The sequence below is a fragment of the Muscardinus avellanarius genome (genome assembly GCF_963383645.1).
Source record: "Muscardinus avellanarius genome assembly, chromosome: 5".
Lineage (NCBI taxonomy): Eukaryota > Metazoa > Chordata > Mammalia > Rodentia > Gliridae > Muscardinus > Muscardinus avellanarius.
The window spans coordinates 141,669,660-141,697,602 of record NC_137790.1 but is presented as its reverse complement, the minus strand read 5'-3'; the positions used below and the strand labels follow the sequence as shown (position 1 = coordinate 141,697,602).

Here is a 27,943-nt window from a genome sequence, read left to right as displayed (position 1 = left end):
AGAGTCTAAGGCCTGACTGAAGTCAACAGTGAGCAAGAGGCCATGGAGTGGACTGGGGGAGATCACACGTCAGCTTAAGTCATACAAAACCCCACTCGGAAGCCCTTCGCCTTCCCTCAATGTCTCTAAGCACGGGTAAGAAAATGAAGGAGCTGGAAACACAAAGCCCTCCCCTGGCATGGCGGATGCCAGGCCCCGGCCTGCTCGTCCTTCCTTCTCTCTCAATAAGCAGAGGCTGCAGCCTCGCTGAGGTGCCCTCAGGTCCCCGGCAGCTGCCCAGCACTGCTCACCAAAGGCTGGGCGCTTCTCCAGGACTGCGCACCCTGTCATTTTCCATCCCATTCAGGACAGTTTTCCTCTATAAGCAACTGCCTTAGGGAAGAACGCCCCACCCCGCCTGCAGGCCCCGCCCAGGGAGGAAGCGTGCACTCACAGTGGCGGTGGGGTCTGCCTCGGCCACGTGCCATCCTCATTCTGGGGCTCAATGACCAGCACCTGAGGGAGGGAGCCGGTGAGGGAAGGGCGACCCGCCGCTGCTGACGCGCTTGCCACAGCTGCCCGCCGGGCGTGGACGGGCCCTCCTACCTGACCCTGGTACAGCCCCGCATCCTGGATGGTGTTGTCCAGCTTGCTCAGCTGTCCGTAGGCGTTACTCATGTATTTGTTCCAGAGCCGTGTTTCCCGTTCCGCAGGGATGTTGAACAGCTTCCGCATCTCCTTCTCGATGGTTGCTATGGACATGGAGAAACATCAAACAGGGCCTGCTCCAGATGCAAAGCTAGAGACAGCGAAGGCAGGGCAAAGCCTCTACAAAGGAATAATGCACCTGAGCTCCACCCACCCCTTTCGTCTGGGAACAGGATCTTGCTAAACGGCCAAGGCAGGCCTGGCATCTCAATCCTCCGGTCTCAGCCTGCCAAATACTGCAGTCACCCATGCTCATATTGTGTGGTTTGTGTGTGTGTGTGGTACTGGGGATAAAACCCAGGGGCATTCGACCTCCAAGCTACACCCCAAGCCTTATTTTCTATTCTTTATTTTAAAATTGGCTCTCACTAAAGTTGTGGAGGGCCCAAGTAGCTGAGGCTGGAGGATAAGCTGCGATCCTCCAGTCTCAGCCTCCCAAATACTGAGATTACAAGCACGTGCCGCCACACCAAGCTTTAATGAATGACTTTTGACCTCCCCTTGACAAATAAGTGGGGACAGGTTTGTACACTGCTTTTTACAGCATGATTCCCAGATGTGGCCTCCACGATTACCTCCTGGGGAGAGGGCTCCCAAGTCAGAAGTAGCAAAGCAGCAAAGCAACCTGTGATCACCTGGGCACAAGTCTAGAGAACACCAGCTCCCACCCGCAGCCCCCATGCCCAGTCCAGCCTGCTGCTCACCAATGGTGTCTGTCTTGCTGAAGTGGCAGCTCAGCACGTTGGTGGGGTCGCTGCTCTCACAAAGCTTCAGTTCCAGCAGATACACCTCCACCTTGCACTGCTTGACTAACAGGCCGTACTCCACAACCTGCAGAGGCGAGGGCGAGGGCAGGCTTCCACCGCGGCCTCTGCTTGCTCTTTCTGTAGTACTGGGGATTGAATCCAGTGGCTCTCTGCCTCTCAGCGACAACTTCACCTCTATTTTTCCTTTTTTTTTTTGGTGGTACTGACGATGGAACCAGGGGCATTCTACCTCCAAGATACACCCCCAGCCCTATTTTTTTGTTGTTGTTCTTTATTTTGAAACTGGATCTCACTGAGTTGCAAAGGGCCTCACTAAGTAGCTGAGACTGTCTACAAACTGTATTCCTCCAGTCTCGGCTTCCTGAATGCTGGGATTACAAGCGTGCACCACCCTAGCTGAGACTCTGTTTCAAAGTTAAAAAATAATAAATAAATAAAAAAAAAAGGACTGGAGGCATAGCTCAGAGGTAGAATGCCCCTGGGCCCAATGTCCCCCCCCCCCCATTCGATACTGGGGATTAAACCCAGGGGTATTTTACTTCTGAGCTACATGATGAGCTCTATTTTTATTCTTTTTTATTCTATTTTTATTTTTATTCTTTATTTTGAAATAAGTTGCAGAGGCCTCACTAATGAGAAATGTTTCCAAATAAGAAATTAAAGCTGGTGTGGTGGCACGTGCTTGTAATACCAGTACTTGGGAGACTGAGATAGCAGAATCTCAAATTCAAGGATAGAACAGGGTAACATAGCGAGACCCTGCTTCAAAATAAAAAATAATAGGGCTGAAGCTAGGCGTGGTGGCACACACTTGTAATCCCAATACTTGAGAGGCTAAGCAGGTGGATCGCAGGTTGGTGGACAGCCTCAGCTACTTAGTGAGACCTTGTTTCAAAACAAAAGAATAAAACATAGAGCTGAGGGTATGTAACTCAGAGGTTGAATGGCCTTGGGCTCTACTCTCAGCGCTGCTGCAAAAAAAGAAAATAGAGCTGGGGTATGGCTCAGAGGTAGAATGCCCCTAGGTTTAATCCTCAGTACCTCAAAAAATAAATAAAATAAAATAGGACTGGGCATGGTGGCGCATGTTTGTAATTCCAGTACTTGGGAGGCTGAGACAGGAGGATAGCAGATTCACAGACAACCTCAGCTACTTAGTGAGGCCCTCTGTTACTTAGTGAAACCCTGTTTCAAAATGGAGGTAAGCCAGGAGTAGTGGCGCATGCTTGTAATCCCAGCATTCGGGAGGCTAAGACTGGAGGATCGCTGTTTGAGGCCAGCCTCAGCTACTTAGTGAGGCTCTTTGCAACTCAGTGAGACTCTGTTTCAAAAGAAATAATAAAAAGTAGGACTGAGGGTGTAGTTCAGAGGTAGGTAGAATGCCCCTAGGATCCATCCCTAGTACAGAAAAAAAAATAAATAAATAAATAAATAAAATAATAATAATAATAATAATAAAACAGTTAAAAATAGGACTGGACTCTGGTGTGGTGGTACACACTTGTAATCCCAGCATTAGGGAGGCTGAGACCGGAGGATCATGGTTTGCAGCCAGCCTCAGCTACTTAGGCCCTCCGCAACTTAGTGAGACCCTTTTCAAAAATAAAGAATAAAATATAGAGCAGGGGGTGTAGCTCAGAGATCAAATGCCCATGGGTTCCATCCCTAAACCCACAAAGGTCTGGAAGCTGGGTATGGTGGCCCACGCTTGTAATCCCAGCATTTGGGAGGCTGTGACATAAGTATCACGGTTCACAGTCAGCCTTGACTACTTAGTGAGGTCCTCTGCAACTCAGTGAGACTCTGTATCAAAATAAAGAATAAAAAAATAGGGCAGGGGGGTCTAGCTTGAAGGTAGAATGCCTTGGGTTCTATCCCCAGTATCACGCACGCGTACACACACACACACACACACACACACACACACACACACACACACACAAATGGGGAGGCTGAGACAGAAGGATCACAGGTTTACGGTCAGCCTTAGCTGGCCTACTTATTGAGGCCCCCTGTAGCTTAGTGAGAACCTATTACCTATTTCCAAATAAAGAATAAAAGGCCGAGCGTGGTGGCACACGTTTGTAATCCCAGCGGTTGGGAGGCTGAGACAGGAGGATCGCACAGGTTCGAAGCCAGCCTCAGCTACTTAGTGAGCCTCTCAGCAACTTACTGAGACCCTGTTTCCAAATGAAAAATTATATAGGTCTGGGAGTATAGCCCAAAGGTAGAAGGCCCCTGGGTTTCATCCCCAGCACCACCAAAAAAAAAAAAAAAAAGAATAAAAAATAGGGCTGGAGATAATAGCTTGGAGGTAGAATGCTGGTGGGTTCAATCCCCAATAGAGCCAAAAAAAAAAAAGGGTTTAGAATATATCTTAACAGTAGAATGCCCCTGGGTTCAATCCTAAGTACCACCAGACACATAACAACTACTGAATGAATAAGAGGTAGTGGTTTAGCCAGGCGTGGTGGCGCACACTTGTAATCCCCGTGCTTGGGAGGCAGAGGCCTTCCTGGCTTAAAGAGACCCTGTTTCCAAATAAAAAAATATAAAATATGAAATATAAAATATAAATAGGTCTGGGAGTGTAGCCCGGAGGAAGGGTTTGTGGTTCTGGTTTATGTTTTGTTGTGCGTTTCAGCCAAGTGATATACCATTGAGTTACATCTCTACCCTACAAAGTTTTTATTTTTTTGGTGCTAAGGATTGAACCCATTCTAACACTGAGCTACAACCCAGACCTCCTCATTTTTTAATTTTTATTTTTTGTGGTGCTACGGATGGAACCCAGAGGCTTTCTGCCTTCGGGCTACACTCCCAGACCTATTTTCTATTTTATTGGAAACAGGGTCTCGCTAAGGTGCTGAGGGCCTATGTAGCTGAAGCTGGCTTCGAACCTGCACGATTCTCCTGTCTCAGCCTCCCAAGCTGGGATCACAGGCGAGGCCACCATGCTCGGCTCCAGAAATTTTTATAATAGACAAGGAGCTGCACGTTGCTGTGCGTCCACACAGCCGAGGGGACTTTCTCACATACGTCTTTCAGGAAGTGTTCGCAGAGCAGCACTGGAGTCCACAGCCACGAGGCAGCTCACTCACAGCACGCAAAGGGAGCACCCTCACTCGCCATGACCAGCGCTCAGGACCAGAGCCCTAAAGATCCAGAACTTGCCCCTGGGCCTCTAGGTATGTTCAGCGTCTCAGGAAGCCTACACCAGTCGAGGTCCCTCACGGACAGCCGCAGACACCAGCCGGAGTAACGATTCGCACTCACCTTTCTGACAATGGGCTGCTGGCCTTCCACACAGCCATACCAATTTAACAATTTATTCCAGGCCTCGGTGGGGACCAGCACGTAGTCCAGCTCATCAATCAAGTGCTCTTTCAAGGTCTGACGCTCAGGATCTGGAAAGGACACAGCACAAACCTCACTCACTGTTCTCTTCAGAAATGTTCCTTCTTGTGCCATTTGTGTTTCTGTTTTGGTGCTGGGGTTGAACCGAGTCACTCTACCCTGAGTTATACCCCAGCCCTATTTTATTTTTACTTTGAAACAGGATCTGGCTCAGCTGATTAGCCTCACTACTTGCTCATGCTGTCCTTGACCCTTCTGTCTCAGCCTCCCAAGTGCTGGGCTTACAGGCATGTGCCAAGCTCAGTTTGCTTGGCTTTGGATTTTCCAGTACTGGGATTGAACCCAGGGCCTCAAACATAGTACATAATTACATCCCTCATCTGTTTTTATTTTATTTTATTTTATTTTTTTTTTTTTGCGGGTTTGAGGATGGAACCCAGGGGCATTTGACCTCCGAGCTACAGCCCCTGCCCTATTTTTTATTCTTTATTTTGAAACCGGGTCTCACCGAGTTGCAGAGGGCCTAAGTAGCTGAGGCTGTCTGCGAACCGCGATCCTCTGGTCTCAGCCTCCCAAATGCTGGGATGACAAGAATGCGCCACCACGCCCGGCTGTGTTTATTCTTTTGAGACAGAGCCTTGGCAACTTGCTCAAGACTGGCCTACAACTTGGGATCCTGCAGCCTATACCTTCTGAATAACTGGTATTAGAGGCCACAAGTATCCCAACTTGTTTTACATGATTCTCATGTATTTTTCAGAAACAGGGAAAGTATTACCAGAAATAAGGGTAAAATTCCAAAATCCCGTCACTGGCCATAACACAGACCTGACTGCTCTGTCTTTACTCATGTTTCCAAACATTTTATAAAAAACTTTTATTTCGCCAGGCGTGGTGGTACCCGCTGGTAATTCCCGCGCTTGGGAGGCTGAGACAGGAGGATCGCACAGGTTCGAAGCCAGCCTCAGCTACTTAGTGAAGCTCTCAGCAACCTAGTAAGACCCTGTTCCCAAATAAAACATAAAATAGGGCTGGGAGTGTAGTCCAGAGGTAGAAGGCCCCTGGGTCCCACCCCCAAGTACCACAAAAAAATAAAATAAATAAATAAATAAACTATAAAACTATAAAACTATAAAATTGGTCTGTGAGTTAGTCCGGAGGTAGGAAATCCCTGGGTTCCATGCTCAGTACTACCAAAAATAAAAATAAAAATAAAAAAATAAAAAACTTTTATAAATACAGGGAGAAGAAATCTGGGTGTGGTAGAGTGCAGCTGTAGTACCAGCTGCTCGTCATGGGAAGGTGCCACTTGACTCAGGAGTTCAAGGCAAGTTTAGGGGATACAGGGAGACCCTATCTGAGGCAAAAAGAATTAGCTTGGGAGCCCGAAGTATAATGATGGCAAGTCTGAGGCCAGCCTGGGTAACTAACCTAGGGAGACTGTCTCAAAATAAAAATCAAAACTGAACTTGGTGGCACACACTTATAATCCCAGCATTTGGGAGGCTGAGAGAGGATGGCGGTTTGCGGACAGTCTGAGCTACTTAGTGAGGCCCTTTACGATTCAGTGAGACCCTATTTCAAACTAAAGGGTAGCTGGGTGTGGTGGCGCACACTTGTAATCCCAACATTCGGGAGGCTGAGACAGGAGAATCACAGTTCAGAGACAGCCTCAGCTACTTAGTGAGGCCCTCCACAACTTAGTGAGACCCTGTTTCAAAATTAAGAATAACCCAGGCATGGTGGCTCATGCTTGTAATCCCCGCGCTTGGGAGGCGGAGACAGGAGGATGGTGCTGGTTCGGAGCCAGCCTCGCTGGCTTAAGAGACCCTGTTTCCAAATTTAAAAAATATAAAATAGGTCTGGGAGTGTATCCTGGAGGTAGAAGGGTTCCATCCCCAGTACCACCAAAAAAAAAAAAAAAAAAAAGATTAAAAAGATAGGATAAAGGCCAGGCGTGGTGGCGCACGCTTGTAATCCCTGCGCTTGGGAGGCAGAGACAGGAAGATCGTGCAGGTTCGAAGCCAGCCGCGCGCGCTGGCTTAGGAGACCCTGTTTCCAAATAAAAATGTAAAAATAGGTCTGGGAGTGTAACCTGGAGGTAGAAGAGCTCCAGGAACCCCAGTACCACCAAAAAAAAAAAAAAAAAAAAAAAAGAAGATAGGCTAAAGCTGGGAGTGGTGGCGCATGCTTGTAATCCCAGCATTCAGGATGTGGAGAATGGAGGATGGCAGTTAGAAGCCACTCTCAGCTACTACTTAGTGAGGCCCTTTGCAACTCAGTGAGACCCTACTTCAAAATAAAGAATAAAAAGTAGGGCTGGGAGTGTGGCTCGGAGGTAGAATGCCCCTGGTTCCATCCCTAGTACCGCAAAAAAATAAATAAATAAATAAAATAAAATAAAATCCAGGCGTGGTGGCACACACTTGTAATCCTAGTACTTGGGAGGCTGAACCGCGATGCTCTTGTCTCAGCTTCCGGAATGCTGAGATTACAAGCATGCGCCACATGCCCGGCTTATTCTCTATTTTTGAAATAGGGTCTCAATAAGTTGCTGAGGCACTCACTAAGTGTCTGAGGCTGGCCACGAACCTGCAATCCTTCTATCTCAGCCTCCCAAGTATTGGAATTCAAATGTGCACCACCATGCCTAGCCAGTTTCAAAATTAAAAAAAAAGAAATTAAATGGCTAGGGATGCAGCTTGGAGGTAAACTATGCCTAAAGTCAACCCCAGATACCCCCAGAAAAAGAGAAAGAAAAACAAAGACAAAGGAAGAAAGAAAGAAACAAACAAGGTTTCATGGGCTTCTGAGCATCTTGATAAATTGTAGAGGCTGATCTTGGGCCTGTAATCATCCCATCTCAACTACCCACCCAATACTAAGATTAAAGGCATGTGCCACCATGCCCAACTTATTTTTTATTTTAAAACAAGGTCTTGCTGAGCTAGCCATGGTGGCAAATGCTTGTAATTCCAGCATTTGGGAAGCTAAGACAGGAGGACCCGGGTTCACAGCCAGCCTCTGCTACTTAGGCCCTTTGCAACTCAGTGAGACCCTGTTTCAAAATAAAGAATAAGGCCAGGCGTGGTGGCGCACACTTGTAATCCCCGCGCTGGGGAGGCAGAGACAGGAGGATTGCGCAGGTTCAAAGCCAGCCGCGCTGGCTAAGAGACCCTGTTTCCAAATTAAAAAAAATACATAAAATAGGTCTGGGAGTGTAGCCCAGAGGTAGAAGGGCTTCCAGGAACCCCAGTACCACACACACACACACACACAAAAAGAATAAAAGGGTATAGCTTTGGGTATAGCTCTGAGGTCGAATGCCCCTGGGTTCTATTCCCAGTACCAAAAAAAAACAAAAACAAAAACAAAAAAACAGACAAAAAAAAGGGTCTTACTAAGTTGCTACTGAGACTGGCCTCAAACCTGCAATCCTGCTGTCTCAGCCTCCCAACTACTAATATTAGAAATGTGTACCACCATACAAGGCTTCTCAAATTTTAAATGCAATTTTAAAACGGTATCTTTTGTGTGGGGGGGTACTGGGGTTCCTGAAAGCCCTTCTACCTCCAGTCTACACTCCCAGACCTATTTTATACATTTTTAAATTTGGAAACAGGATCTCTTAAAGCCAGGGTGGCTGGCTTCAAACCTGAGTGATCCTCCTGTCTCCCCCTCCCAAGGGCGGGGATTACAAGAGTGTGTGTATACTATTTCTTTCCTTTCCATATGCTAATTGAAACCTGAAACCTCTAGCAGAATTTGCAAAACAAGATAGAATTAAAATGTTAGAAGCTTGAGCTTGTGAGAAACAGCTAAGTTTGAAAAAAAGTAGCTTAACTTCCTTTATTTTTTGTGGTGCTGGGGTTCCTGGAAGCCCTTCTACCTCCAGGCTACACTCCCAGACCTATTTTTACATTTTTATTTGGAAACAGGGTCTCCTGAGCCAGCGCGCGCGGCTGGCTTGGAACCTGCGCGATCCTCCTGGCTCTTCCTCCCCAGCGCGGGGATGACAAGTGTGCCCACCACGCCTGGCGTAGCTTAACTTCTCATTATGGAGCTGTAAAGACTTCTGCTATAGATGCACGTTGTGGACACTAGTTTCTGTCTCCTCGCACTACAAAAGCTGGTTTCACAACAGCTATGTTACAGATAAACACAACCACATGCCACTGCCATGTGCATTAACTAGAAAACCAACAGCATACTGCACCTGAGAAGAGTCCAGAGTTGTCTATCGGTCCGGGAAACAGGTTGTGTTCACCCACATTGTACATATCCCAACTATCGAAGCCCACATACTTCTTCCACTGCTTGAACCACCGGCTGTCAATAAGATACCTAGAAAGAAAGAACAATTTATTACAATGAACACGCCCCAGGGCTCAATTCCCAGACCTAAAAGCAGACAAAAGAATAAACAAGGGAGAATTAGTGATCAGCCTCAAAATGCTTATTTAAGCCACATACCTGAAATCCCAGTACTTGGGAGGCTAAGAAAAATTATAGGTTCAAGGACAGCTTCAGCAAGAGGCTGTCATCAACCTAGCAAGACCTTTCTTCAAAATAAAAATAAAATAGGGCTGGAGATGTAGCTCAGAAATAGATCACCCCTGAATTCAATCCCCTGTACTACCAAAGGATAAAAAATGCTTATTTAAATAGAATCTTTCTATAGGTAAAATAACATTTGCTATGTCGCTAATTTCATAATGTTTAGCTATGCAGTTTGATTACACTGCTTTGCTTGGCATTACATCAATTTTTTTTTTGCCGAAAACAGGGTAAGGTAATACCAGATAGTGAGTACCAAACAAGACATTCAGAAATGTACACATACTGCCAGGCATGGAGGCACACACTTGTGGCGTATACCTGTAATTCCAGAATTTGAGAAAATGAGACAAGAGAATCACAGGTTCAAAGCCAGCATCAGCAACTTTGTGAGGCTCTCAACAACTTAGCAAGACCCTGTTCCCAAATTAAAAAAAAAAAAAAAAATAGTTCTAGGGAAAGTAGCCTGGAGGTAGAATGCCCCTGGACTTCAATCCCAAGCACCAAAATAAATGAATAAATCAAAAGTAGCCCAGCACAATGGTGCACACTCATAATCCCAGTACTTGGGAGGCTAAGACAGGAGGATCGCAGGTTCCAGGACAGCCTTAGCAAGTAGAAAGACTCTCATCAGCCAGGTGTAGTGGCGCAAGCTTATAATCCCAGGATTTGGGAGGCTGAGACTGGAGGATCATGGTTCACGGACAGCCTCAGCTACTTAGTGAGACCGTTTCAAAATAAAGAATAAAAAATAGGGTAGGGAAGCTGAGCGTGGTGGTGCATGCTTATATCCCAGCATTTGGGAGGCAGAGATGGGAGGATCACAGTTCACGGACAGCCTCAGCTACTTAGTGAGGCCCTCCACAACTTAGTGAGACCCTGTTTCAAAATAAAGAATAAAAAAATAGGGCAGGGAGTTTAGCTCAGAGACTGAATGCCCCAGGTTCTATCCCGACACACACACACACACACACACACTAAAAAATAGGGCTAGGGTGTGGCTCCAAGGCAGAATGTCCTTCGGTTCCATCCCAAGTACTGAAAAAAAAAAAAAAAGATTGTGCTCCACAATCATTATTGCTATCTATACTTAAATATCAGCAAATCAGTATACATATATAACACATATCACACACACATATCAGGTGCCAGGGGTTACTGGGGATTGAATTCAGGGGCATTCTACCTCTGAGCTACACCCTCAGCCCTTATCTTTTGTTTTGTTTTTTGGGGGGAGAGAAGGAAATAGAAATTTATTGATTTGCTGGCAAACTGGAGAAGCCATGAGTTCTGAATCAAACCCTGGATTCTCCTTATGTTTTGTTTTGAAGCAGGGTCTTATTAGGTTGATAAGTCTCACTACTTGCCAAGGCTCTCCTCAAACCTGTGATCCTACCTCAGCCTCCCAAGTATTTACAGGCATGCACCACCACTCCTGGCTCTTAGTTTATTTAGAAACAGGATGTTGTTAATTTGCTGAGGCTGTCTAGGAATGAGTGATCCCCCCATTTGAGCCTCCCGAATGTTGGGATTACAAGCGTGGGCCACCACTCTCGGCTCTCCAGTCATACACTTTTTACTGTGATTTTACTTAAAGACTTCTGCTGAGGGGTGTGTGTGTGTGTGTGTGTTACTGTGAATTAAACCCAGGGGCATTCTGCCCCTGAGCTACACCCGCAGCCCTATTATATATTCTTTATTTTGAAACACGTTCTCACTGAGTTGCCAAGGGCCTCATAAGTAGCTGTGGCTGGCAGAATCTGCAGGTTCCTCCTGTCTCAGCCTCCCAAGTACTGGTATTACATGGGCACCAAGCCTGACTTGCTCAATATTCTTTATGTATCATCTCTTTGCAGAATGACTTCAAAAGTACCTCCATTTGTCCCGCCTTTCACAGATCGGCTAGCTCAAGATAAGCACCACAAAACTATACCTGAACTCCTCACCGTGTTTCTCTTCCTTGTTTCAAGTCCTCTGTCAATCAATACAACGGTTTGTTTGAGACAGAAAGATGCAAATCCTAAGGCAACGCGGGGCTTCGCCCTGGTTCCAACGGTAAAGCCACCCAGGAGCTTCTTCACTCCTGGAAGTACTGTCCCTTCTACAAGGCGATGCGGCGAGAGGCCTCTTCGCCTCCTCGCTCTTCTAAATCCTGAACTCATGTCTATCTTGCGCCAGGATTCGGCGACCCTTCTCTCCTGCTCCTAGATAGTCACCACAATTGTTTTGGACGTAAGCTGCCAAAATAATCTGAGCTCTAAGTACATGTGTTCAGCTTCTGACCTTGACACCTATTCGGCACTTTCCGAGTTACAGAGTGTCTCCTCCTGACCGTGGCCTCCACCCACTGAGGGCGGCGAGCCACACATGGCTACCCTGGCTTCAAAGGTACGGGCCAAGGCGTGCGAGGTGCGGACCCCTTCGCCCAAGGTCAGCGGCGACTCCTTCGCGGCAAGGGCTGTCCCACTCCTCGGTCCCGGGAGCACTCCGCCATGCCCAGCGCGGTCCCCGCCCGCCGCCCCGGCTCCAGGGCTCCCGGTGGGCTCCCGGTGGGCTCCCGGTGGGCTCCCGGTGGGCTCCCGGTGGGCTCGGACACGGCGCGCCGCCCTCGGCCGGCCGCTCCCGGGCGGGCGCGCCTCACCACTGCGCGCCGCGCTGCAGCGTGGTCCGCAGCAGGGGCCCCAGCTCGGACTTCTGGGTCTCCACGTCCGGCCGCTCCCGCCAGCCCCGGCCTTCCGCCATCTCGCCGCCGGCCCGGCCCCGCCGGCCCGCACATCCGCCCCGCGCACGGCGTGCCGGGGCCGCGCCCACGCACGCGCGACGCACGCACGACGCACGCGCGACGCACGCGCGACGCACGCACGGCGCACGCACGGCGCACGACGCACGGCGCGAGCGCGGGGCCGTCCCTCGCCGAGCGCCGCCGCCGCCCAGCCCGGGCGAGCCCCGCGTTCCCGCGCGGCCGGGCGCCTGGCCGCGTGCTCCCGCCGCTCTGAGGAGGCTCGGGACGGCGGGGCGCGGGATCGCCCGCCCCGCGCCGCCCGCCACCCTCACGGGGCCCTGGCCTTCTCGGGGAGACCGCCGCGGGCGAGGCGGGCGCGCGTGTGCCCCCGCTGGGTGCACAGCCATCTGACCCTGACCCTGGAACAGTGTGTCCGGTCGTGAGCGCACGGACGCTCGGCCTTCCCGGTCGTGAGCGCAGGGACGCTCGGCATTCCCGGTCGTGAGCGCAGGGACGCTCGGCATTCCCGGTCACGGACGCTCGGCCTTCCCGGTCGTGAGCGCACGGACGCTCGGCCTTCCCGGTCACGGACGCTCGGCCTTCCCGGTCGTGAGCGCAGGGACGCTCGGCATTCCCGGTCGTGAGCGCAGGGACGCTCGGCATTCCCGGTCACGGACGCTCGGCCTTCCCGGTCGTGAGCGCACGGACGCTCGGCCTTCCCGGTCACGGACGCTCGGCCTTCCCGGTCGTGAGCGCAGGGACGCTCGGCATTCCCGGTCGTGAGCGCAGGGACGCTCGGCATTCCCGGTCACGGACGCTCGGCCTTCCCGGTCGTGAGCGCAGGGACGCTCGGCCTTCCTGCTACGCGGAAAAGCCAGCCCGGCCCCGGCCCCGGCCCCGCCTCAGCATCGCAAAGGAAAGGACGCAGTTCCTGCCCGCCTACAGTCTGAGAAGAGGTCTTTTCGCAAATCACCCTCTTGCCGAGTAGTAAATGTCAAGTGCTGTTAAAGGATGGAGGAATATTAGGTGTCAGGCACAACGCCAACGAGAAAGGAAGCCTTTGACTTGAGTAGCCTTTGAGCACAAATTTTTTTTGGTGGCGGGGCTACTGGAGATAGAATCCCGGGGCCTTAAACCACACCCCTGCACCCCTGCCCTGTTTTGTTTTTAGCGGGTGTGGGGACGGAACCCAGGGGCATTCGACCTCTGAGCTACAGCCCCTGCCCTATTATCTTTATTTTGAAACAGGGTCTCACTGAGCTGCAGAGGGCCTAAGTAGCTGAAGCTGTCTGCGAGCCGCGATTCTCAGGTCTCAGCCTCCCGAATGCTGGGATTACAAGCGTGAGCCACCACGCCTGGCTCTTACTAAACTTCTGAGAACCTCACTGAATTGTTGAGTTTTAAGCCAGGCATGGTGGCGCACGCTTGCAATCCTAGTACTTGGGAGGCTGAGGCTGTAGGATCTCAGGTTTGAAAATAGACTCAAAAAGTAGTAAAATTCTCAGCAATCTAGCAAAGTCCTGTTTCAAAACAAAATGTAAAGGCCGGGCGTGGTGGCACACGCTTGTAATCCCAGCGCTTGGGAGGCTGAGACAGGAGGATCGCACAGATTCGAAGCCAGCCTCAGCTATTTAGTGAGGCTCTCAGCAACTTAGTGAGACCCTGTTTCCAAATAAAATATAAATAGGTCTGAGAGTCTAACCCAGAAGTAGAAAAGTCCATTGGGAGTGTAGCTCAGAGGTAGAATGCCCCTGGGTTCAATTCTCCCCACCCCCCAAAAAAAAAAGTTGGAAGCAGAGATGATGGTGCACATTGGTGAGGGGGGAGAGAATGGAGAGAGCAGAAGAGATGTGAAAAGCAGGGCAAGATCAAGAGTAGGTTAGGCCAGTTCAACAGAGCACAGACTAGTAAAGTATCCTAAAGGAAGCCCAGAAGTGTTGGCCGTGCCTGTGACCCCGGTACTTGGGAAGTTGAGACAGGAGGATGCAGTTTGAGGCCAGCCTCAGTACTTTTTTTTTGTACTGGGGATTGAACCCAGAGTCATTCTACTTTTGAACTACACCTTCAGCCCTATTTTTTATTCTTTCTTTTGAGACAGGGTCTCACTAAATTGTGGAGGACCTCAGTAAGTAGCCGAGACTGGTGGTGAACTGTGCACCACCGTAGCAGGCTTCACTAGACAGTTCTTGCATAAACTTTGGGCACTGTGATGTCTGACTGGGGCCTGCCCAGAAGATGCCGAGAACTAAGGTCTCCAGGAGCAGTGAGAAAATGCCTGTAACCATTTTCCTGCCCCCGCCCCATAAATTTTCCTGGCCTGTCGTCATGCTCACCAATCAGAAATTGCTTTGCTCTCCTTCACTCCTAATGTTTCATAAAAAGGCCCTAGTCTGTAAGGAAGGGGGCTCTTCTGACTCTCCTGGGCTCTTTCTCCAGGCTTTACTCCAATTAAAAAGCTTGTTCTGGTCTCTCAAGCTGTGTTCTCTTTATTCCCAAATTTTCTAACATATAAATGAATGAAAGCCCACATAGAGGGCGAGCTCCTATAATCCCAGAATTTGGGAAGGCCAAGATAGGAGGATTGCAGATTCCAGACCAGTCTCAGCAACTTAGTAAGTGGCATAGCAACATAGACCCGGTTTCAAAATAAAACGAGGGGCTAGACGTGGTGGCTCACACCTGTAACCCCAGCACTTGGGAAGCTGCAACAGGAGGATCACAGGTTGGAAGTCAGCCTCAGCTACTTAGTGAGGCTCTCAGCGACTTAGCGAGACCCTCTTTCAAAAATAAAAAATGAAAGCTGGGCGTGGTTGTGCACACTTGTAATCCCAGCATTTGGAAGGCCGAAACAGGAGGATCTGGGTTTGTGGACAGTCTCAGCTACTTTTGCAACTCAGTGAGACCCAGTTTCAAAATAAAGAATAAAAAATAGGGCTAGGGGTGTCTCTCAGAGGTAGAAGGGCCCTGGGTTTCATCCCCAGTAGTACAAAAAAAAAAAAAAGGAAAAAAAAAAAAGAGAGAGCCAACTGTGGTGGCGCACGCTTATAATCCCGGCATTCAGGAGGCTGAGACAGGAGGATTGCAGCCTCAGCTACTTAGGCCCTCTGCAACTCACTGAGACCCTGTTTCAAAATAATAAGAAATAGGGCTGGGGCTGTAGCTCAGCGGTAGAATGCCTATGGGTTCCATCTCCAGTATTGCAACATAAATAAAATAAAAAATGAGGCTGGGCATGGTGGTACACGCTTGTAATCCCAGTTTCAAAAATAAGGAATAAAAAATAGAGCTGGAGGTGCAGCTTGGAGGTAGAATATCCCTGGGTTAAATCTTCAGTACTGAAAAAGAAAGAAAGAAAAGAAATAGGGCTGGGGTGTAACCCAGAGGTAGAATCCCCTGGATTCAATCTCTAGTACCACAAAAATGGGAGAGGGCTAACTGTGCAAAAGTGCCTGAACTAATTTTATCAGATTTAAATTTTTTTTTTTGTGTGTGTGTGTGGTACTACGGATGGAACCCAGGGCCATTGTACCTTTGAACTACCTCCCCAGCCCTATTTTTTATTCTTTATTTTGAAACAGGGTCTCACTAAGTTTCAGAGGGCTTCACTAAGTAGATAAGGCTGGCCGCAAACCACAATTCTCCTGTCTCAGCCTCCCAAGTGCGGGGATTACAAGTGTGTGCCACCACGCCTACAAGCATGTGCTACCACACCTGGCTACCAGCTAGTCTTTGAATTTTTGAAACAAGGTCTCACTGAGTTGCCAAGGGCCTCCCAAAGTAGCTGAGACTGTCTGAAAACCACTATCCTCTGGTCTCAGCCTCCTGAATGCTGGGATTACAAGTGTGCCCACCACCCCCGGTTTAGGTTTAATGTTTTAAAATACAAACATAAACTGGGCATGGTGGCTCATGCTTGTAATCCCAGTTTTTGGGAGGTTGAGACAGGAGGATAACACAGGTTCGTAGCCAACCTCAGCTACTTAGTGAGGCTCTCCGCAACTTAGTGAGACCCTGTTTCTAAATAAAGTATAAAAATAGGTCTGGGAGTGTAGCCCGGAGGTAGGAAAGCCCCTGGGTTCCACCCCCAACACCACCAAAATAATAATAATAATAAAATACAAACATAAACAGTACTTCTGCTGTTTATGGAATTAAAAGTTCTCGAACCTGGCTGAGTAACAGTAGGACTCATCCTTTCTCAGAAGGTCTATGACCTAAGCCTATCTGGGAATTCTTAGAGCAAAGAATACCAGTTCTACCAGGGCTGGGCCTCAGCCTGGCCGCCTGGTTTGTTAATTAATTATTCTCTGGAACTGCTGATTCACTGTGCGGTGGGCAGGGCCCTGTGGAGAGGAGCAGTTACAGTTGAATGGTAAAGGAATGTTGCATGTGGACTGTGAGTGTACATGTTGGGCGAAGACATGTAGTTTCCTGGAGGAAAAATATTGAGGTTTTAACTGGCTTGAGGATTCCTGAAGACATGGTTTTAGTACTGGAGATTGAACCTGAGGGCTTTCTACCTCCAAACTACAATCCTAGCTCTATTATTATTATTATTATTATTTTATTTTTATTTTTATTATTATTAATAGTGCTGGGGATTGAACCCAGGGACATTCTACCTCTAAGCTACACTCCTGCCCTATTTTTTTAATTTATTTTTTATTCTTATTTATTTTTTGTGGTCCTGGGGGTAGAACCCAGGGGCTTTTTCTACTTTCAGACCTATTTCATACTTTATTTGGAAACAGGGGTTCAGTAATTTGCAGAGGGCCTAACTAAGTAGCTAATGCTAGCCGCAAACCCATGATTCCCCTGTCTCAGCCTCTCAAATACTGGGATTACAGGTTTCAGCACTATGTATAGCTGGCTCCAGCCTTTTGTGTGTGTGTGTGTGTGTGCGTGTGTGTGTGTGGTACTGGGGATGGAACTCTTATACCTCCGGGCTACACTCCCAGACCTATTTTATATTTTTTTTTATTTGGAAACAGGGTCTCTTAAACCAGTGAGGCTGGCTTCAAACCTGCGCGATCCTATTTCTTTCTCCCAAGCATACGGATTACAAGCGTGTGCCACCACACCCGGCTTTTTTTTTTTTAAACAGGTTCTTGCTAAAATTGCAGAAGACCTCTCTAAATTACTAACGCTAGAGCTGGGCATGGTGGCACATGCTTGTAATCCCAGCATTTGGGAGGCTGAGACCGGACTATCGCAGTTAGCAAACAGCCTCAGCTACTTAGGCCCTCCGCAATTTAGTGAGACCTAGTTTCAAATTAAAGAATAAAAAAACTAGGGCAGGGGGTGTAGCTCGGAGGTAAAATGCCCCTGGGTTCCATCCCCAGAACCGCAAAAAAGAAAATAAATAAATAAATTACTAAGGCTAAGCAGGGCATGGTGGCACAGGTTTGTAATCCCAGCATTTGGGAGACTGAGACAGGAGGATCGTGATTAGCAAGCAGCCTCAGCTACTGAGACCCTTTGCAACTCAGTGAGCCCGTTTCAAAGTAAAGAAGAAAAAATAGGCCAGGTGTGGTGGTGTACGCTTGTAATCCCCGCGCTTGGGAGGCAGAGACAGGAGGATCGCGCAGGTTCGAAGTCAGCCGCACGTGCTGGTTTAGGAGACCCTGTTTCCAAATAAAAATATAAATAGGTCTGGGAGTGTAGCCCGGAGGTTCAAGTGCTTGCAGGAACCCTAGTACCACCAAAAAAAAAAAAAAAAAAGAAAGAAAGAAAAAGAAAAAATAGGACTGAGGGTGGAGCTCAGAGGTAGAATGTGCCTGGGTTCCATCCCCAGTACCAAAAAAAAAAAAAAAAAAAATTTATATATATATATATATATATATATATATATATATATATATATATATATATGGTTAGCCTTGAATTTGAGGTCCTTCTGTCTCAGCCTCCTTAGTACTGGAATTACAGGCGAGTGCCACCAAAGTTTACTTAATGGTGGGGTTAACAGCCCCAAGGGCTGTCCGTAGGCTGTGCCGGAGAGGAAAAATATGAAATGCTTCACAAATTTTAGTGTCATACTTGCGCAGGGGCTGTGCTAATCTCCATATAATTCCTATTTTAATGTGTGTGCGCAAAAGTGAGCACCAATTTTTAGGTGGTTTATTTTTGTTTTGTTTTTGTAGTACTGGGGATTGAACCCAGTGTTATTCTACCTCTGAGCTGTATCCCCAGCCCTTTTAGTTTTTGTTTGGAAACAGGGCCTCCCTAGGTTGCTGACAGTCTTCTATGTTGCCGAGGCTGTCTTCAAACCAGACCTGAGATCCTCCATCTTGGCCTCCCAAGTACTAGGATTACAGGGTGCGCCACCACACCCTAGGGAAGACTTTCAGTTGAGGGAGGCCGGCGACTTGAGGTCTGACGAATGTTTTCCATCCAAGGTCAGCTAGGCTGGGAGCTCTCCAAGTCCCTTCCTTGGCAGCCCAGGGCTAAACTAAGAGGAAAACTTTGTGGGTGGTGAAGGGTGAGTCGACAAGGAACCAGATGGAAGAGGCAGGAAATTGTGGAAAGCCCTGGTCATGACCCTGGAGCCCAGCCAAACAGTGGTCCTGAGCTATTCTTCCAGACCGATCTTATAGTTTATTTGGAAACGGGGTCTCACTAAGTTGCTGAGAGTCTAAGTAGCTGAGGCTGGCTTCGAACTTGTACAATCCTCCCGTCTCAGCCTCCCAAGTGCTGGGATTGCAAGTGTGCACCACCATGCCCGGCCAGGCTATTTCTTTTTTTTTTTTCTGGTCGTACTGGGTCGTTCCTGGAAGCCCTTTTACCTCTGTCCACAATCAGAACTATTTTATACTTTTTTATTTTTGGAAACAGGGTCTTTTAAACCAGCGCGGCTGGCTGGCTTAGAACCTGCAGGATCCTCCTGTCTCTGCCTCCCAAGCGCAGGGATGACAAGCGTGCGCCACCATGCCTGACCTATTTCTTATTTTGAAAAAGGGTCTTGCTTTGATGAGCCTGTCCTTGAACCTGTGGTCCTCCTGTCTCAGCCTTCCAAATCCTGGGAATACATAATAGGTGTGCACCACCACGCTGGGCCGAGAACAAAGTTATTATTTTACAAGCATTTGTGGGGGGGCACTGAGGATGAAACTCAGAGGCAATCTACCTCTGAGCTAAACCCCCAGCCGATTTATTTGGAGACAGGGCCTCACTAAGTTGCGGAGGCTGGCTTCAAACCCAGGATCCTCCCACCTCAGCCTCCCAAGTGCTGGGATTACAAGCGTGCACCCCCACGGACAGCTGACAAACATTTGTTGACCCATACCATCTGGTGGCCATGTTAGCCTGGAGATGGCTAGTACCAGTCGGCCTCCTAGGCTGTGAACCCCTCAGAAAGCTGATTAGTCATTCACAGACGCGATAAAGACTTCTGGGCACTCTGACAGGGCATAGGTGGGATGGGGCCTCAGGAGGAAGATAATCTGCTTTGGTTACCTCAAAGGGGACTCCCAAGCAGAGGAAAGGCCTGCAGTCAAGGGACCTGGGCCTGTGCAGGAGTTCTGCTAAGTGAGGGCAGGCAGCTGTGGAGGACCACAGCCAAGATCCCTGGCTAAGGGCCAGAGAAAATGCTCCTCAACATAGGAGGGGCCTTTTTTTCTTGTTACCGGGGACTGAATCCAAAAGCATTGGATCCTACCTCTGACCTACACTCCCAGCACTTTTTTCTTTTTTGCTGTACCGGGGATGGAACCCATGGCATTCTACCTTCAAGCTATACCCCCAGCCCTATTTTTTATTCTTTATTTCGAAACAGGGTCTCACTGAGCTGCAAAGGGCCTCACTAAGTAGCTGAGGCTGTCTGCGAACCATGATCCTCCTGTCTCAGCCTCCCGAATGCTGGGATTACAGGCATGCGCCACCACACGTAGCAGGAAGAGCTTGTATTACCAATCCCTGTGCACATGCTGGGACCTCAACCTATGGCCGACACTCTGGACTATGTGATATTGTCAGAACATTTCCCTGTCTGTATCTGGGTGCTACAGAGGTCCCTGCACTATGACAGGAAGGAAGTGGCTCCGGGTCTGTCTGGAGAGATTACTGGCAGAAGTCAACAGATGGAGGGGGGGCTAGGCAGGCCTGAGCAGCGGGCAGGGCCTGGCTGCTAAGATAGGCTCCTTTCCTAGGCCTGAACATGCCGGTTGCTCCTAGGCGCTCAGTACAAGTCCAGTTACACCATACGCCCTTCTCACTGTCAGCACCAGAGTGCGGCCACTGGCCAGGACATCACCATCACAGATTATCGCACTGGCTAGCAATTTGGAAAGATGGAGAGCGGGGCGTGGTGGCACATGCTTGTATTTCCAGTACTTAGGAGACAGGAAGATCATAGGCTCGAGGGCCTCAACAAGTGTGATGAGTCTCATTAAACCAGCAATACCCCATTTCAAAATAAAAATAAAATAGGGCTTGGGTATAACCTAAAGGCAGCATAATGCCCCTGGGTTTAATTCCCAGGACCACAAAACAAAGAAATTTGAATAAAGTAATGGGAAGCTTATGACAGGAGTTCTCGGGTGTGGGAAACTGGCCTATGTGCGCCCGAAGCTTCGGCAGGCGAGTGGAGGCCCGTGTTAACTGTGTTAAGGTCATTTCAGTGTCCAGCAAATTCTCCGAAAGGGAGAGGCCTACCACTGGGGTTAGAGAGCCAGACCGCCCTTAGCGACTTCCTGTTTTTGGAGCCCGACTTTGCTGGGACAGGGCCCAGATCGCCCTTCCACGAGGAGGTGTGGCCTCTAAAGGAGAGCGACCAAAGGCCAAGGCCGTTCGGAGCTGCCAGAAAGGCTTCCCGGACGCTGACGCAGGAAAACACTTCTGTGGTTTCAGCACTTTATTCGTGGGGGAAAGGGCCTCTCTAGCGGGGCGGGGTATGAGCAGCACCGGCGCCGCGGGGGGTCTCTGGGAAGTCGGGCGTTGCTCCATTCGGGTTGAGAGCAGACGCCGTCATGGACGACCCCTCGGGGCGGCCGGGCGGCTAGGCGGGGCCGGGCCCCTGGGCCAGCAGGGCCTCGATGTCGGGCTCGATGTCGATGGTGGGGAAGCGGCGGCTGTACCTGCGCACGGGCACGCCGTCCCGGCCCACCAGGAACTTCTCGAAGTTCCAGGCGACGTCGTTGCGGCACACCGGGGACCAGACGAGGAGCTTGGGGTCGGTCATGAGCGCGGCGGGGTCGTCGCTGGGCGCCGGCAGCGCCTCCCGCAGGAAGGCGAAGAGCGGGTGCGCCTGGGCGCCGTTCACCTCGCACTTCTCGAACAGGGTGAAGTTGGGCTCGAACCCGCCGCCCGGCCGGACGTGCTTCAGGGAGCTCAGGATCTCCTCGTTCTTGGCGTTCTCCTGCGGGGGGCGGAGCGCGGGGACTCGGGCGGCCGCGGCCTGGCGCCGCCCCGCAGCCCGCGCCCCGCGCCCCGCAGCCCGCGCCCCGCCCGCCGCCCCGCAGCCCCGCAGCCCGCGCCCCGCGCCCGCGCCCGCGCCCGCACCTGGTGTCCGAACTGGTTGCACGGGAAGCCCAGCACGGCCAGGCCGCGCGGCCCGAGGCGCGCCTGCAGCTCGTTCATCTGCGTGTAGTCCCGCACCGTGGTGCCTCAGAGCGACGCCACGTTCTCGATGAGCAGCACCTTGCCGCGCAGGGCGCCCAGGCTCAGGGGCTCCCCGCCGGCCAGCGGGCGCGCCGCGAAGCCGTACACGGTGGACCGGGCGGCCGCCATCGCTGCGGCTCTCGGACGCGGGAAAGCGGAAGACGGCGCCGCCCGGCGCGCGCGCCCGTAACTAGCTGGCGGCGCGGTCACGTGGCGCGCCCCGCCCCCGGCCCCGCCCCCGGCCCCGCCCCCGGCCTGCGGGGCTGGCCTAGGGCCTCCGGGTGCCACCCAGCGCGGGGCCTCCCGGGGACGGCGGCGCTCCGGTGGCCGTGCCAGTAGGTACTCTACGCCACCAGAGGCACAAGTTTTGTTTCTTGGTGGTGGTGGGTGTACAGGGGCATTCTGCCCTGAGCTATACTCCCAGTCCTGTTTTTGCTTAAAAAAAAAAAAAAGGTCTGCGTTGCCTAAGTTGGGGAGACTGACCTTGAACCTGCAACCCGATCACAGCCTCCAGGGATTAGTCACATGCCACTGTGCCCAGCTCCACTGCGCCCGGCAGATGCAGTGCGTTCCCAGGGATTGAACCCAGAGGCACTCTGAGCTACATCCCCTAACATTTTGAAACAGGTCGGCTGTCCTCACTAACCTGCAGTCCCGTCTCAGCCTCCCCAGTAGGGGATTACGCGTGTGCGCCACTGCACGCCACCATGTCTGGCTAAATGCACAGGTTTTCAGCCTGTGGCCACGGTGCCTCGGACAGCGGCTTCTAAGTTCTCCACGTTGAGGCTCCCATGGTTTTAGGGAGGGCAAAATGGAGGGTGGGCAGACTGGGGTGACCCAGTGCCCTGGGACTGCCTCCGAGTCGCCTTTCTTCCTTTCCCTGCACAGCCACACCCTCAGGCAGGTTTTCTGTAACTTGTAGTGCAGCCGAGACCCCGTCCTGGCCGCCTAGAGCGAGCCCACAAGAGGGCCAACGAAATGTCTTTCCTGTGATACTGGGGACTGAAGCCAGAGCCTCACTCATGCTGGGCAAGTGACCTGCCTCAACTGCACCCCAAGGTCTCCCGGTCAAGCCCCCCAGGCTCACCCCCCACACCTGGGGCTGCACAGCACCCCCCCCTGTCCTGGGAGGAGCAGGTTCGAGGGAGCAGGGCAGATACTTCGCACCCTGCCGCAACCTCTCCAGGTGAGCAAGGCCAGGAGGGCCGAGTCCCGCCATCCTCCTGCCCAGCTCTGGAGAAAACAGACACCAGGATACAGGAAGTTTAGAAAACTGCCTTTATTCTATTAGTTGGAAAAATTAACTGGTACAGAAAAAAAGTTTAGTCAGCCGGAGAGGAGCCAAGCGCCCTCCATGACAAGGTGCGGCTCCTCTGAGAGGAACTAGGACAGCGAGGAGAAAGGAGCCTGCCGTCCAGGTGAGAGCCACGCCGCCCAGAGTCTGGTCCCCTCAGGCACCAAATCCCTATCCACTTAGCCCAGTGCTGGGGACCCTGCTGGGCCAGGCGGGGCAGAAAGGGTGATATGGCCATCTTTGATCAGAGAAAGTGACAAAACGGGAGTTTTAAAAATGAATTTTCCATCTGACTTTATTTCCAAATACTCTCTTTTTAAAAAACCAATACACTTTCTGTGGGGATGACAAATATCAGTATTAGGAAATCCAATTATACAAAAAATACTACATCTAGTCTGGGGTAGATAGATTTATTTTTGGTAACATACATTAAGTGGCACTAATTACACAGTAACTATAAGGTAACTAACATGAAACCACGGAGCTGTAACTGCCACAGCTGCATGGTTGTGGGCCACTCTGTCTGGGCAAGTTTTCAAAACACCTGGATGCCCAGCTCAGTGGCATGCCAATGAAATCTCTGAGGACGAAGCTCCCAAGGGGAGACTCCCAGAGTTCCTTGCAGCTGACAGACAATAGGCAGCACATGTTAGTTATAAAGTAGTTACAGCCTAATTCACAAAAGTTACCAACTGTTTCTCTTTCTAGAAAGAAGCAAGAAGTTAAGAAATTCCTTGAATTAGCGCCTGGTGTCAGGTGGAGTGCAGAGAGGGCTGTTAGAGCAGTGTCGGAAGGACCACGGCAGGTCAAGACAGGTTGGACATCATTAATAATCATGGTTGGCTTCTAAATACTGGTAGCAAGATGACTTCTGATTTGTAATCTTAGGTAAATTATAGATAAATGAAAAAGGCCAGTAATCATACGCTAAGATTAATAAACAGCACTTCAAAATGAACCGCATGAGGGCTGTGCTTGCAGCAAGACTTCACAAGAGAAGGCACCCAGATTTTTTCTTCCCGCGTCTGGCTTGCAGAGCAGCTCTCGTGGCCATTTCAAAAACCTCCCTCACGCCATCCTTGGTCTTTGCGGAACACTCCATGTAGCCGAAGGCGCCGATCCTGTTGGCCATGTCTCTGCCTTCTTCAGGTTTTACTGGCTCCTGGCAATGATAAGAGGGTGCGTTCAGCTGGCAGTCCACACACACAGTAAGCAGGCACAGTGTCAAGTGTGGCTCACAGGCTGGTTTTTTTGGACACAGGTTTTACGAGATACCGAGGCTACCCTGGGCTCAAGTGATCCTCCTGCCTCAGCTGAGTAGTGAAAGCACCACTACATCTGGCTTAAAACTTTAAAACGCTGCCTGGTTCTCAGATTTGAGCCGTTTTATGAAATTCTGGAACTGATATGCAGGAATTACCCTCCTCATTCCCACCCCCAAAATCAAGTTTCTATTAAACATGCTCTCCTCTAGGAAGTAGAGAGGTCAGAGGAACCTTGAACATGAAGGAAGGGCTCCAGGACAAGGGCCACAGATGGAAACAGGCCTTGCCCTTGACGTTCAGAGAGAGTCAGCGGCCTCCTATGGGCCGAAGACTGCGCTCCTGTAGTGGGAAGCCCTGCCAGGAGGTCACCTGGCCCCGAGAACAAGGTGCCACCGCCATCAGCACGTTACTTAGGGCAGCAGGGCCTTCTGTCTGGACCTCCTGCCTTCAGGGAGGTCTTGATCCTTCATGAGCCCAGGGAACAAGAGAGAATCAAGAGACTGGCAATGCTCTTGGCGCGGAGCACGCAGCGCTGCTGCTGCGTCACTTGGCTGGCAGTCCTTGGGGTCACAGCTATCAGATAAAGACTCCAGGGCTGAGAAGCCAGCTGAGTGAGAATTCTGCCTGACAGCATGAAGTCCTGGGTTCAATCCCTAAGCCCCTCCATCTCAGGACTACAGCTACTCTGTGCAGGTCCCAGTCAACAAGGGCCACATGCAGAGACCCCGGGCTCCGAACGAGCCTGGTCTGAGGCCCGCGCGCCCTGCCCGGCCATGCCTGCTTCATCTTGGCCAGCTCCCGCCTCGTGTGCTCGTCATTCCGAAGATCCTTCTTGTTCCCCACCAGGATGATGGGCACGTTGGGGCAGAAATGCTTCACTTCTGGGGTCCATTTTTCTGGGATGTTTTCTGAAAGAAAAATCACACAATTTGGAGATAAGTTTTAATTCCCTCTTGAAGAATCTTCATGAGCCTTAGTTAAGTTTCATGCTGGCTACTGTGGCGCACACTTGTAAGCCCAGTACTTGGGAGGCTGTGATAGGAGGATCACAGGTTTGAGGCCAGCCTCAGCTACTTAGTGAGACCCTGTTACAAAATAAAGGATAAAAAATAGGGCTGGGGTTATAGGTTGGAGGTAGAATGCCCCTGTGTTCAATCCCAGTACTGCAAAACAAAAAGAAAAAAAGAAAAACTTATCTAACCCTTGTCCCATGACAGTGAGCCACAGTTACCGCAGAGGCTGGGCCCTAGAAAGGGGTGGGGGAACAGGGGACCATTAACACAGCAGGTCAGTGCCATGGCCCACTGCACAGGGTGGAGCTTCTCACCGCCTGCCTGTCACTGCAGGCAGGTAATGTGGCCCGGGATAACAAAAAGGGTCCTCGTCCTGCGGTCAGAGGGGGCCCAGGGTCCACTCGTCCCCTTTCGACCTTGCTCATGGCCCACAGCGTGACCACTCACTGTCCACTAATATCTTCACTGGCCCAAGAATAAAAAAAATTTTTTACAGTACTGGGAAACGAACCCAGGGGCATTCTACCTCTGAGTTACACACCTAGCACCCCCCCCTTTTTAATCATTTTTTTTTTTGGTGGGGGGCAGGTCTGGGGATGGAACCCAGGGGCACTCGACCTCCGAGCTACACCCCCTGCCCTATTTTTTATTCATTATTTTGAAACCGGGTCTCACTGAGTTCTAGAGGCTGTCCGCGGAGCATTATCCTCCGGCCTCAGCCTCCCGAATGCTGAATGCTGGGATTACAAGACATCACGCCCAGCTTTTAATCAGTTTCTTGACAGGTTGATGAGAGTCTCACTACTTGCTAAGGCTGTCCTTGAACCTGCCATCCTCTTGCTTTGCCTCCCAAGCTCTGGGATTACAGGAAGGTTATTTAAGACAGGGTTTCCATAAATTGCCCAGGTCAATCCCAGCGTGATCAGCCTCCCCAGCAACTGGGACTACAGGAATGTGCCACCACCCTTCACTATTTTTTTTTTTTTTTTTTGCGGTACTGGAGATTGAACCCAGGGGCATTCTACCTATGAGCTACACCCCCAGCCCTATTTTATTCTTTATTTTGAAACAGAGTCTAAGTTGTGGAGGGCCTAAGCAGCTGAGGCTGGCTGCAAACCTGCGATCCTCCTGTCTCAGCCTCCCAAATGCTGGGATTATAAGTGTGCGTCACAACGCCCAGCTGCTATTCTAATACTGAAAAGTTGTACAATATAGCAAGTAAACAAAGGGCACAAGTTTACCCTCCAATAATATTTAACTAATTTCAGTGCCATGGCATGATTAAATTGGGTTAAAAAAGAAGGGCGTGGCCAGGTGTGGTGACACACACTAGTAATTCCCGCACTTGGGAGGCAGAGACAAGGAGGATCACGCAGGTTCGAAGGGCTAGCTTAAGAGACCTTGTTTCCAAATAAAATACAAAATAGGTCTGGAAGTGTAGCCTGTAGGTGTAGAAGGGTTCCATCCCCAGCACCACCAAAAAAAAAAAAAAAAAAAAAAAAAGTAGGGCGTGGTGGCATATGCTTCTAATCCCAGTACTTGGGAGGCTGAAACAGGAGGATCGCACAGGTTCAAAGCCAGCCTCAGCTATTTAGTGAGGCTCTCAGCAACCTAGCAGTGGGACCCTGTTTCCATATAAGTATAAAGTAGGTCTGAGAGTATAGCCCGGAGGTAGAAAAGTCCCTGGGTTCTACCCCTAGTACCACACACACACACACACACACACACACACACACACACACAAAAAAGGAAAATAAAGGGTTAAAAATAATATAATTACATAACAGGGTGTGGTGGCGCACACTTGAAATCCAGCATTTGGGACGTTGGGACAGGAGGATCGTGGTTCACGGCCAGCCTCAGCTACCTAGTGAGGCCCTTTGCAACTTTGCAACTCAGTGAGACCCTGTTTCAAAATAAAGAATTAAAAAAAATAGCCAGGCCTGGTGGCGCACGCTTGTAATCCCTGTGCTTGGGAGGCGGAGACAGGAGGATGGCACAGGTTTGAAGCCAGCCACGCTGGTTTAAGAGACCCTGTTTCCAAATTTTAAAAATGTATAATATAGGTCTGGGAATGTACCCCACAGGTAGAAGGGTTTCCAGGAACCCCAGTACTACCAAAAAAAAAAAAAAAAAAATAGGGCTGGGGTGTAGCAACGAGTCTTGTTCCTCGCTCTTTTTTTCAGAGCGAGGCCAGTATCACTCAGTCCTTTTCTGAAGCCCACTGGCTTCTGAAATGTGTGCCACCTGGGCTAGTGAAATGGTCAGGCTCAAGTCTCTCATTATCAACAAAGACATTTAAGAAAAGGGCTGGCCGGTGGGGTGGTGCACGCTTGTAGTCCCAGCATCTGGGAGGCTGAGACCAGAGGATGGTGGCTCTAGGACAGCCTCAGCTAATACTTAGACCCTTTGCAACTCAGTGAGACCTTGTTTCAAAATAAAGAATAGGGCTGGGAGGTGAAGCTCCAGAGGCAGAGTGCCCCTGGGTCCCATCCCCAGCACTGCAAAAAAAAAAAAAAAAAAAAAAGGGCTTAGCCAGGAGTCGTGATACACTACGCCTGTGATCCAGTACTCAGGAGGACCAAAGGTTTGAGGACAGCCTCTGCCACGGAGTGCAAGTCTCTGCAGCCTGAGCCTGTTTTGAACAAGGGTATGGGTGCAGCAATCCTCAGCACGCAAAA

General features: G+C 50.2%; 3 protein-coding genes across 4 annotated transcripts in view; all 3 read right to left on the bottom strand.

Moving 5' to 3' along the window:
- USP4 (ubiquitin specific peptidase 4) overlaps window positions 1–12,110 on the bottom strand; it is a gene marked incomplete at both ends in the record, with an annotated part of 45,476 nt that extends 33,366 nt beyond the window's left edge. For both annotated transcript variants that reach the window (XM_080696111.1, XM_080696112.1), the window contains 6 exons: window positions 434–495; window positions 586–731; window positions 1,392–1,518; window positions 4,731–4,861; window positions 9,028–9,155; window positions 12,010–12,110. In XM_080696111.1, coding sequence (XP_080552237.1) covers window positions 434–495; window positions 586–731; window positions 1,392–1,518; window positions 4,731–4,861; window positions 9,028–9,155; window positions 12,010–12,110 — 695 coding nt within the window. The remainder of the gene's footprint in view (window positions 1–433; window positions 496–585; window positions 732–1,391; window positions 1,519–4,730; window positions 4,862–9,027; window positions 9,156–12,009) is intronic.
- An 8,832-nt stretch (window positions 12,111–20,942) lies between these two features.
- On the bottom strand, window positions 20,943–21,830 carry GPX1 (glutathione peroxidase 1). The gene is made up of 2 exons (XM_080695558.1): window positions 21,589–21,830; window positions 20,943–21,445 (listed from the first exon to the last, which is right to left on the bottom strand). Exons 1-2 carry the CDS (start codon window positions 21,814–21,816, stop codon window positions 21,086–21,088), a joined length of 588 nt encoding a protein of 195 aa, XP_080551684.1. The 5' UTR covers window positions 21,817–21,830; the 3' UTR covers window positions 20,943–21,085.
- Window positions 21,831–23,906: 2,076 nt separating this feature from the next.
- The window catches only part of RHOA (ras homolog family member A), a 43,004-nt gene continuing 38,967 nt past the window's right edge, over window positions 23,907–27,943 (bottom strand). The window contains exons 5-6 of the mRNA XM_080696756.1: window positions 25,027–25,157; window positions 23,907–24,146 (exon numbers count right to left, since the gene is read on the bottom strand). Of these exons, the coding sequence (XP_080552882.1) occupies window positions 23,973–24,146; window positions 25,027–25,157 (305 nt within the window). The 3' untranslated portion in view covers window positions 23,907–23,972. The remainder of the gene's footprint in view (window positions 24,147–25,026; window positions 25,158–27,943) is intronic.